The 12,594-nt window shown below is 38.9% G+C and overlaps 1 protein-coding gene across 1 annotated transcript in view; it reads left to right on the top strand.

The window, feature by feature from the left end:
- The first annotated feature begins 1,083 nt into the window (after positions 1-1,083).
- Positions 1,084-12,594, top strand: part of si:dkey-220k22.1 (multiple epidermal growth factor-like domains protein 9) — a 54,985-nt gene continuing 43,474 nt past the window's right edge. The window contains exons 1-2 of the mRNA XM_043239862.1: positions 1,084-1,706; positions 10,005-10,203. Of these exons, the coding sequence (XP_043095797.1) occupies positions 1,214-1,706; positions 10,005-10,203 (692 nt within the window). The 5' untranslated portion in view covers positions 1,084-1,213. The remainder of the gene's footprint in view (positions 1,707-10,004; positions 10,204-12,594) is intronic.

Below are 12,594 nucleotides of genomic sequence, written 5' to 3'. Positions count from 1 at the left end.
TCCGGAGAGCTTCAAAAATGCCTGCGGTGATGTGAAATTTCTACATTCAGTGGTTGAGTATCATCAGGTTTCTCCAGTGCCCGCACGCTGACAAATGTCTTCATGTAAATTGCTTCACGATGTGGTGTGCGTACAGTATTGTTATACAGAATATATTTTTTCTCATGGTCAAAAAAGATGCAAATGATCAGCCCCAGTCGAACAGTGGTGGTTTGCCCAAGGTGTTTTAACGCGCGTTTTACGGTAATGTTTAATGTGACTCTTTCCGCATTACTACAAGATGTTACATTTTCTTATTGGAGCATCTGAAGTAAAAACAGGTATTTTCTCATCCTATATATATAATTTAATTTATTTTATATATCTTTATTATATGTTTCTTTTGTTTAGGATATTAGTTAGGCGAACTGTATATTTTGATTAATATTAAATAAATTGTAATATTAATATAATAATAATATAAAATTTTATTTTGTTATTTTATTTTCATATACCAGTCAATTAATATCGATGGAGCGACGTGTTCTTTACTAATACTGCGTCACCACTAGAGGACGCTATTATTGTAATTTTATTCAGCACGAAGAATTCTTCTCAGCCCGTTTGTTAAACTTGCTTCAGGCGAATGGAGTTTCTGCGTCAGATTTTCCATTAACAATGAATCCATTCATTTTAGCGCTATTAAATTATGTGCATTTTCCATAATGTGGCGTTAACCTCAGTTAATACACGTGTCACGTACAGTTAGAATGAGCTCTGTTGATTTGATGGCTTGCTTTTCTTATTTGATAGCTTTTTTGCTTTTGTTTTAAATTCAGTCGGTTTTCTTTCTTTCATTCTCACCGCTGACTCTGCCTGGTCTCTTATCTCGATGTTACCGCGCAGCGCTGTTTAACTTCGTCTTACCTGTTTTCTTTTGACACTTTTCAAAACAGGTCATAGAGTTGTCAGGTTTGAGGCTCCTCCTCGCAGTGTGATTGGTGCAGCGTCACGCCGATCAACACGCAACCTGCGTTCCGATTGGACGCGGGCGTGGCCGTAGTAGGCGGGGCTTGCAGCTGTCAGTCCCGCTGGAGTGAAACCGTGCAGTTTCACGGCGCGAGTGGACAAGTGGAGACAATTGGCTGAAACGCGGTTTAGGCAGTGAGAAAAACATCTGTATAGTACTGAAGGATACAGTCGAAACGTTTCACATGGGGAGCTAAAGAACAAAATGACGTGTATGCGTTACACTATGTTACTGTTCTCAGTTTTGGAGTTATTGTTGTTTGGATATACAGCTGGTTTGTTGAGCTATGAGAGCGCGTCTCCGGGCGCGAGACTCCCGCGTGCTGCGTTGGATGAGACGTTGGAGGCGACCACCATCCCAAACCACTTACAGGAGGACGACAGAGACTCCAGGTTTTCACCTTTTACCCCCACATTGAGCATCGCATCCAGGGACTTGGGGACCACTGAAAAAACTAACCAACTACAGCCCTTCTGGCTGACCACCACGGCTGCGCCTCTGACCAAAACAATGGACCCAACCTCCAAAAGCAGTAAAGTCAAAGAAAACTCCACACTAAGCATTACAGTTAAACCCACTTCTTCCTCTCCATTAAGTGGCACAAAAAACCCAACAACACCTGCATTGGATACTACTACAAACAGTTCATGGGCAGTGAAAAGCACCTCAGTGCCTCCTGTCGCAACCACTGAGAGAGGTAGGATCACTTCTCATTCTTATCAGTGATATAATGTGATGCAGTGTGCATGTTTTCTAAACGTTTAACTGTTCCTTCACCAGATACTAAAAAAAGCAGGCCACCTATAGTGTGTCCTTGAATTTCTTTCCCAGCCTCTGCACAACAAACAAGGGGTTTAGACCTGCATGAGCTGTACTCACATGCTACATTTATTCTTATTTTATTCATTACAGTACACAGAGAGAGTTTCTTCTACTATCTCTCGGTCACTGAGAGCAGATTCAGACTGAAAGCGTTGAAAACGCGTAGCTGTTGTTCAGTGCTTCCAGAGGATCTGTTTTAAAACAAACCAGCCCTGTCTTTCGGTACGCTCCTTTGTCTCACTTCACTTTGTGGGTCTTGTGGTGGTGCTGATAATTTGATTAGCTTTGTCATAAAAATGAATTGACAGACAAATCCTTTCCACAAACCTCAACTCCTCAGTACAGCTGTGTATCTGAAGGACATTTGAGATCGGGCCAGTTGCACGGAGACAACCTTCTTAATTGCTTTAATGTGATTAATTACCAACCGACTGCCAAAAGAGGAAAACAATCATAAATCTTAAACCCTCTACTCGTTTATCTTGAGTTACACGATGCCAAACTGGCTTTGAGAATAAGGATGATTAATTTTCATTAAGGTCACATCTAGTAGAGTATCAGTCACCTTTATGTCTGCTTTATCTGTCTAATAGAACGACGCATTAATCCGTCTGATTCATAATCTTTCATCTTGACAGTTTCTTTCTTGGAAAAATGGGGAGAAAATTCCTGTTTTTGGTACCATTAAAATTCTCGAAACTTGGACATATTCAGTGACGGCAGCGTGATGAATGCAGTTAAAAGGAAAGTGAACCCACCATATGGGGGATAATCAAAGATTCAGTTAAGACTGTGATCCGCAGCCCCTCTGGAGTTCATTGGAAGTGATTGTACTGCAGGGAGACAGGTGTTTGGGATTACAGTAAATAAAAACCATCTCGTTCTGTTTTATATCCCAAAGGTGACGGTGTTTGGAAATTTAGCCCTTTGCTGTTTACTGCAGGTCTTACATCGCTTCTGCAGAAAAGAGAAAAATCAGCGTCATCGTATTTTAAAGGCCTTTGTTGCTTTATTTATGGTATTTTGTTGTTGTTGTTTTTGTCTTGCAACATTTTGTCATTATTATATATTTAACGAGTGAAGAAAACATTTCAGGTTCTGACTGCACAAAAATAGCTGGTGTTTGACTTTTGTTTCCAGTGAGGCAAGTTCGGTGCCCTTGTTTCCCCAGACGTCTATGACACCGTAATTTCTGGGAGCTCTTGTCTCTGACCCGGATAACGTCTTATTAGAAAGCTTAACCTAAAATCATGTGTGCAATATTCCGAATGCTCTTTTAAGTTGCTGATGTTAAGTAAATGTTTTGTTGTGATGATTGCGTAAGAACATCCCTGGGATTTTGTTCTGGCAGGTGCTCTTTTTGATCAACAGTTTGTGAATGTTTAATATTAGCAGTGGTTTGAGATACCCTTAAAGCATTCACCTCATTCTGTCACAAAAATGATTTTAGAAGTAACACCTACACAAGTTATTGTAGAAGCAATATCCGGAGTGGAGCGCCTTTACTTAAGATACTTTAACAATGTGAATCATCCCACAGACCAGACTTTGTAATACAGATGTTAGTGAATTGTATTATTTATTGTGTTGCTTCCCACAAAGCATAATGATCATTAATCAGTCTTGTAAACACGCTGGTAATTGTCTCATTCCAGTTCCCTCCTTTAAGCTTTCTTCTTTGCTCGGCAGGTCTGTTTCTGAAATGGTGTATAACAGACAAGCAATGAAAAAGAAATCCGATTGTAGTGAAATCGTGCGTTTCTGTATTTAAGGAGCATCTTATATAGTTAGATGCATTATGTTGGGCAGAAATGAAGCTCACAAGAAAAGTTGGCATTAAATTGCGTAACAGTTACAGTTGTTGGCATAGTTTGAACTTAGCCTGGAAATATGTACCAAAAGGTTATTTCAGTATATGGAAAGCTATTCACTTATCTGGCAATAGTATGCACAGGATAACTATGTAATGTTTTGGGGTTTTTTCGCATTCATTTTAGACATTTATATTGTTGAATGTCAACCACCCATGGAAGATAATTAAACATTTGCAAAAATGCAGTTTACAAGCAGATTTGAAGATTAAGTAACACTTATAAAATTGACATCTGCATTTACGTTAGTTTTACGAGGGCAAAATTAACCATTGAACAAAACAAGAATATGAGCTAGGAGTTCCAGTCAGAATTTTTAATTTGCCCTTTCCCGCTTTCATTGACTTCTGTAATGTGTTGTTTTTATTGCAATGCATTCAGTGAAAAATCATTTCCCAAGGATGTTTTTCCGTGCTGTGGTGCTCTTGGATAGGAGTCTTCACCATTTAAAATGCACTGTATTTAATGGGAATATCATAAACATCATGAAATAATGTGAGCAATGCAATAAAACAAAATACCATTTCGAGATGAGATTGGTTTATTGCACATCTGACTCTATTACAGTATGTGCTAATTTTCTTTTTTTGTTTCTTTTTTTTCATTTAATTGCCTGCAGATCATTTGTTAATGGCAAGAACCCGCCGTACAGTACCTGTGATTCAGAGTTTCACCGTAGCTCATATCGCATGTCATATTGTGCTCTGCATGTGAGCAGTGTGTGGCTTATTAAAAGCACAATTCAGACAAGGACAGCGAAAGTCATTTCATAAATCCCCAGCACTGCCGGACACACAAGCCCATCCAATGGCTGTTTTTCAGCTACCGCACTGTCCTTGCTCAGCAGTTTCATGAACGGGTTTGAAGTAACATGAGCTCAAACTGACTGCTACCATACACAGATTATATCCTTTGAAAGTCTTCAGTTATGTGTTACTATCTCTTACTGTCCAGTTGTTGACTGGACATCTTTAGCAAGATGTGCTGTAGTAATTTTTTTTATGTGCTGCATTAGCGAGACAGAATTGTTGCTGTGGTCTTGAGTTGCACACCGAAGCAGTTAAACGTTGAAAGCCTCTACATCGTGCTCTGAATGGAACGTCGTTCTGTGTTTTGCTTAGGTTTAGCTGTTTGAACATTTTTAAGTCTGTTGACATTAAACTTCAAATAGTTTGTTTGACGTCTTATATGCCAAACTAATACTATCCAAATGAAATGAAATGAATTGCATTGGTACAGTATGGTGATTGTAGTAGTGACTAAAGCTACTTTTCTCTGAATATGCAAATGAGCTGTAAGAGCTATTAATTTAGTTTTCTAATGTGCTCTGTAGCACATATTGATTTGCACCTTGTTTGTGAATTCCCGTCTGGGGTTTTTATAAAAGCACTGCACTTCTATTGCTTGGACTGCCATTCTTAATAAAGCTCTGAGCTTACAAACACTGTAAATCCAGTCCTTTTGTGAGTTGAAGACACTTCTAGACTGCGCAGATTTATTTTTCTGGCTGATTAGAAACTCTCTGGAGTCCTAGAGCTGTAATACACAGATAACTGCCCTTCTGCCTGTGTTTGATAGCCAAGCTATCAATATCTTCTCCCTCAACAATTTGAAAGTCAAATCCATAATGAATTTATAATGTACTGGCATAGCAGGCATACTGCACGAGTCTGTGTTTGTTTTGTCATTGCTAATGCACAAAGCATTTTGTAGCTAAATATCCTAATATTACATCTATTAGGTGCTGTTCCTTGTATAGGCAAATATTATGCCAACTCTGAAGTTTATTGTCTGCGTTATTGAGCTTGTCATTGTTATAGCTGAATTCATTAGCTTCGCAAACCTTATTTAAAATTTGCATCCCAAACCATCCAACAAGGTGCATTTCTGTGAATACTTTACATATTTAGTTGTTCATGCGTTATAATCCTGAATATCTAAAAGCGCGCAGTCAAGTTACTACCAATTGGCTGAATATCTTAAAGTGCACGTATAGATATTGCTTAGCTCTTTATCTCCGTCTCACACTCTGTTCGCCAGCAAACTAAGTGCTCTGACGAAATTGAAGAGTGTCTGTTTGTGGACTGAACACGCAACAAAGAGCAAGAACAAGAATATCAGCACACGCTTAACTCTGTGTGCGTTTACAGAGCTTTCACAATGTGTGCTTGTCTTTTTAACTGAACTGATACCACACCCATGCATCTAGATAATCCACTTCCTCAGAAAATGAACTTTAGCTTTGTACTTCTATGTCATTTCTATTCACTAAAAATTCTTATTACGTTAGTCATGCGGTTTTTGTCTGATATAACCACTAGTTTTCTCACTGAACATGCGACCGTATGATATGTTCATGAAGTATTATGAGATAAAGAGCTCTCACACTCTCAGTGGTGCCACACAATCTGGCATGTGGGTGGCAATGCAGGGTGACAGTGGCCCCATCACCCATAACACCATGCTGCTCACCCTGAGGGTCAGTATGTCATCCCACAGGCCGTTACCGTTATGTAAGTGTACCATAAATTTCTTATGTAACAACGCCAAAGCTGCTGAATCTGATCACGGGAATTTGCCCAAACATGTTGCGATTATGTGTGGCATGCCTGAATATTAGAAACAAAGGTTTACCTTTTTTTACCTTTTTTACATCTGATGACAGTTTGTTGCTGTCTACTTTTCAATAAGCATTTTAACATTGACGATACTTTAATAAAATGTTTCGTTTTTTATTCAAGACATGTAGTGATGACGAATGATCACATGGCAGCAAAACTGCAACACATTTAGATTAGTAATTAACAAAGGCATATTTGTATGGTTCCTTGCACAATACTATGACCTCAAAACGCATTTGCTGTAGCCCTTCAAGGAGTTTTATTTCAAGGAGGATTTGTAGAAGCCAAAATGGCTTGCTTACGTCCTTTAAGCAAATGTATTTTTTTCTTACGTTCGTTTTGTTAAAACTATTGGTTTGGTTTAGGGTTGGGTTTAAAATTAGGAATTGCTGCGATGCGTGTAATATTCAACGTAACAAAACATTCCAAGATTCAGAGTCAGGTGTTAAAGTGTTAAGAATGGTAACTTTATCTGTCCATTTTGCAAAAGCGAGACCCAGATATTTAAATCTACTCGATATCTGAAGCAGGAATTTCCAAGAAGGTGTCAAAGGTCAATTTAGGTCATTGCTCCTAGCAGTTTAAGATACATAGACAACAAACAAAAACATTCATCCTTATTCAACTATAACAAAGCTGTGACCTTTACATGTTTGTCTAAAGTAAGCCAATGCCTCATTGACAGGTGTCTTGAGGTGACTTTACTTCCTGCATTTTCAGTAGACACTCAATAAGAAAGGATCACCTTGTCAATGTCCTGCCACAAACACTTAGTCTTGTCTCAGCATGTTAATGATTGTATAAAGCAGAGAGGCTCTTTTATCATTCTGTGCGTATAGACCACGTTGTAACTACAATACAAAAAAAAAGAAAACACACACACACTAACCTTAAACTTTTGACCGGTAGTGTATTTGTATTTCTATGAAATGATGCCTGCTCTCACAGGACTGTGGGAAGTAGGCTAGGAGTGAATCTTGTAAGACAATATGAGACGGATAAGATGGATACTTGTAATTGTTCCATTAAGAGACGAGTAAAATGTTTTCTTTTTGACTTTGTCTGGCAGCGCTCTTCTATTGTGTAATCTGATCTTCAGCAAGGTCACCTCTGATTCAGATCAGATTGCCCCCAGTCAGCTATGGGAACTGTACACGCTGAGAGCTTCTGCTAAATATATCACAGCGCTCCATTTCTTTCACTGCGTCAGTGCACATGTGTATATGTTTTTTTTACGTGTTCACACTCGCGGGTCCGATGGGAGGTCACTGTAAAACAATGACGTGCTGCAAGAATGGCCCCCTCTGGATTTATGCATGCAGTATGTTAAGGAGAGTTTTCCGAATTTAGTATCTAGCAGATGTACGCCCTTATGGAGCAGTGTGATTTCAACCCATCAAAATATGGTTCTTGAAATGTTTCTCGTGATCCAGATCGTGAATCCATATATCAGTTATTTTTTTCTTTCCCCATTCCTCTCACACACATCTCAAAACTTCCATCATTCCAAATTACAGCTACTGTGTTTTTTTCCTCTGAGAGAAAGGACCTGCTCCATTTTTACCCAGAAAAAAAACACAGATACGCTATATTTGAACACTGCATGTATGTGAGTTTCTCATAAGATAAGCTCTGGGGTTGCTACACGGCACGCTAATATTACAGCACAGTCAGAAGATTGGCGCTTTAATAATGAGGCTTCTTTGTTCTGCGCTGTTTTCTACTTCTGGGAGCAAATAATTTCGCTGACAGCCTCTCGGTGACCTCTGTAATATTGCTGATCGTATTAGATGTGTAAGGTTACTGCTGCTGTAGGTGCTGGAGGCTTTTGAGTTACTGAGCAGACTGTTTTTATAACAAAAAACTGTTTACAGAGGTGTTGACGTACACAGGAGAGAACAGCTTGTACTGCGAGCGCTGATAACAGGATGGGCCAGGCTCAAGTCCTCTCTAAATCCTAAAAACATTCCTTGAAACAGTCCTTGAAGGTAGTTGCCAAGCACAGGCTGTATTCATCAAGCTGCTGTATTTCAGTGTGTTCTCAGTGGCACCCCTGGAGGTACAGTCACCCCACTGGCTATGTGCACTTTCCATATCATTTCCATTAGGTGCACTACTTGAATTATAATGTTCCTGTTTTGCACATACAGTTTCTTTGAGAGAGGTTTGAGCAGCATATTTTCTGTTCTCATTATATTTCCCTACTGTGCCGGCACTGGAAAGTGGCATCCTGCAGCTTTGGAAAAAAAAATGCCAGTTTCTGATGATAACAAATGTGTAGGGGCCCAAATGAGATCGTGTTTTACCACCTGCCACTTATTGATTGACTCTCTTGCTAAATACTGTAAGTTTTAAATGTACATCCAGGGTTGGGCACTCATGGGCTCTGCAGTATCAAGCGTTTGACTGAGATGCTAATAATACCAATAATAGTATTTTTTTTAATATATTGTGATTTCAGGACAAAGCTGTGATTAATAGAAATTATAAATAGAAATAGAAATTATAAATAGAAAGACATTTGTAGGCTAACAACAAGCACAATTACTGCACAAATAATCTTTAAAGGGGTCCTTCCTTTCTTTTGGCTGTTGCTTTTTGCTCTTTGCTCTTTACTTTGCTCTAGCTGTTAATGCATAAATAAGTTCCCTAAAATTAAAGCGGCTCTTTTACACATGCCCCCACAGAGTGGGTTTATTTTCAAACACCACACAAATGTTGTGTGAGACACTGTGTGTCGTTGTGAAAGAGAAACTGCTTTCTTTGTGCTTCCAAAAGAGGACATAACTAGAAATCAGTGGTCATTTATGGAGGACGGACTCCTAAAACCTGCATAGCAGCCTATTTACTATTCGAATACGAGTTTTGGGCAGTAAAGGGTAACGTTAGTGCTTCTTTTCTCAATCAGAAATGCAGACATGGTGTTATGTTTACGAGGCACAATGCAATGCAACACGTAAAAAGACAGTATAAAGTCATGATAATCAGTAATTATGTCTCCACTGAATTTGTTTTATTGTGCAGGGATGCAGCATCATGTTATGGTAAAGGTTGTAACATTTCCGCCACATGCTTGTGCTATTTGGCCAATCACAGTGCACTGGATATCTGGCCAATCAGAGCACACCTTGCTCTTTTTAGAACAATGGGCTTTGTACAAATTGCCTCTTTTCAGGAGACAGGGCTTAGAGGAGAAACAAAAATGTACAGTATGTGGGGAAAAAATTTGTTTTTTGCACATCAAACTGCATAAACACATTGCATTACACCAAATAAACTAAATAATGCTCTTTTTAGCAGCATTATTTGACCCCTTTAACCTTATGTCTTTTGAAATGCATATTTCTTCCATGGAGCAAAAAAAGGATTGACCCGTGTCTTAACTGGAGAAAAAAAAATAAATAAATAAATAAAAATAAACAATTTTTCAAATGTTATAACAAAAATATTGGGTGGGCTATCCTATTAATAAGCAAATGTTGTGCATCCATGCTGACAGTTTTCAATATACGAGGAACAACACACAGAAGAAGAAGTGAAATATAAGAACAAAAAGAAAATCTCTTTTAAAACCCATTGTTGTCTCACGTGATTCATCTCAGCATCTGATGAGAAAAATTGTCACCAAAATTGAAAAGAAATGAAAAGAAAAGCTAACATGTTAATCTCTCTCTTCTGCAGGACATCAGTGTAACTGTAGTGCTGAGGGTTCAGAGGACCAAGATACTTGTGACTCTGTCACAGGTCAGTGTTTATGTCTAACTGGATACATGGGGCAGCATTGTGATGAATGTGCTGATACGTATTTCACCAACGGAACCGGAGGCTGTCAGGCCTGTGACTGTGACTCCTATGGAGCCGTAGGACAACTCTGCAATAGGTGAGTATCTGCTCTTCTTACCAATCACATCAGCCTTGTTTTATGGGTATCATAATGACTTGGTGGAAAATCCCCTTAACAACCTCTTAACTGGAATGTAGGATTTGAATAAAAGCATGTAATAGCAATTTTCCCTGTTTTACAACATATTCTTTGAATTGTCATATGCTGTGAGCTGTCTGTATTTGTTGTCTGGTGTCATTTCACATATTAGTTCCTGGCTCTTACTGTAAAGCTGTTTTCATCGTATGTCTCATGTTTGTCCTTAATTTGACATCTGCATGAATGCAGTCAGCAGGCATGGAGAAATCGTTCTCTGCACTGCAGTGGAGTGGCTGCTGGTTTTTCCCTACCCCTCGACTTTGTCAGCTTCCTGCCAAACTGCTGCAATCATGTCATACTTATTGTATCATAGTAACAGGATGTCACCTGTCAACCGTCTGTGGTTTTTCCCAGCGAGCCTCTTCATGATAGGAGTGTCAGAGTAACCTTCCCTGAGTACATTCCCCTGCATGTATCCTGTCTGAGCGTGTTTGTGGGTGTGTCATAGCATCATATTTTCATACCTTATCATTTACTGATATTTTGTGAACCTGTAGTTCATATTAGACAGTAGGAATAGAGTTATGTCACAGAAGCCAAATACTGTCATAGCAAACCGTCATACATTGTTAGAAATGTGACACTGTTTAATTCACAAAATTAGACTTCCATCTATCTATCTATCTGTCTGTCTATCTGTCTATCTATCTATCTGTCTATCTATCTATCTGTCTATCTGTCTATCTGTCTATCTATCTATCTATCTATCTATCTATCTATCAGACTTTCTTGTTTTACATACATTTTATGCTCTACACTGTCAAAAAAATTGACAAAAAAAAATACCCACCTATTAAAGTACTGAAGTCTGTTTGGTACCTTTTGAAATACACTGATAACCACCAAATGCAGGTGGTGATGAGAAAGTCACACGATGAACCAAAGCCCATCACAAGCAGCTTTTAAATATCAACATATATAGAAGGACATTATATAGATTTTCAACAGCCACTAAACACCATCATGGTGAGACTCATTAAACTGAAATATACAATAAACATTCAGTTAAAAACTTTACATGTAACATACAATACTAAGAAGAAACATAGCTATTTGAAAGAAAAGACATCAAATTCAAACTAAATTTGAAATGCAATGGAGGGAATTCTGGGAATGTCAGTTCACGGGTTTTCCCTGTGGATTTTACAGGAATTTACCATTAACAGGTTTTTACCTTAGCATTTTCATTGTTTTTTTACTGTCAAAATTTGTCATTTTTTCGTTGCACAGTAATAATTCAGTGAGATAACTGTTGTCATCTCTGTGTCTGTACATGCATGTGCATGTAGTATGTTGACATTGCCTCTCTTTGTGCATACGTCTGTATGTGTAAAGCAGACTTGAGAGTGCAAGGGTAAAGTTAGTGACTCCACACGCTGAGTAATTATAGCTTTCCCACAGCAGACTGCTGCAGATGGAAACGGGATAGCCGCAGTCGTGCGAGAGTCAGCCATCCGCTTGTGTTTGATTTGGAGCGGGCTCAAAGACTGCAGCCCCCCTCTGCTTCCCCTGACATGGAGAAAGGCATCATAATTCACAGCATTCCCACTCCCTCTCTGAACACTGGCTGTAGAGAGCTTCCATTACAGTACCCAATCTGTCATTCATAAAAGCCTGCTGTGGCTGTCGTGCTTGAGTAGTATGTGTTTTTTAGGGCAAGAAACGTGCATTCAGGGCTAGCATGAAGAGTATAAAGTGATAAGATATTAAAGAAAATTGCATATAAATGTTTGTGTCATTTGCTACATCGTGATTAATGAGTCCATGCTGAGAATACTTCTCCATACTTAATCACAGATAACAGCATCCATCAAAATACACAATAAAAGTGACAGGTCATTAACCCAAGGTGCTGTTTCATGATGTAGGCGTTCATGCTACGCACACAGGCATACAAGTCACCCTAGCAGCCCTGCAGTAAGTGAGGGCCCTGACCCTAAATGCCACTCACAGCCAATTTTGTTATGGTTAAATTTGCTTTGCTATGTAGAACGATTCTGCCTCCCACAGAAGTCATCAAGTACACTGTGTGCTGCCTGAACGTATTTAGAGGAGCAAGAAACAATCAATACATCACACATTTGAATGTTTGTTATCGATGCGCACAGGAAACGAGAACTGTGCTGAAGAATGACGTGAGCTCCAGTGTAAAGCGAGCCTTTGTCAGTAAAAAATGCTTCCCTGTGAAGCGAAGGAAAGATTTGAGAACAGTGTTCCATTCTAAAATTGTCTGTCTTGTTTGTATCATGGTTTATTTGAGTGCTTAAAGATTTTCATTGCTTGACCATG

The sequence above is a fragment of the Puntigrus tetrazona genome, chromosome 5, assembly GCF_018831695.1.
Source record: "Puntigrus tetrazona isolate hp1 chromosome 5, ASM1883169v1, whole genome shotgun sequence".
In the NCBI taxonomy this organism is placed as follows: Eukaryota; Metazoa; Chordata; class Actinopteri; order Cypriniformes; family Cyprinidae; genus Puntigrus; species Puntigrus tetrazona.
This window is presented reverse-complemented; position numbering and strand designations above follow the sequence as displayed.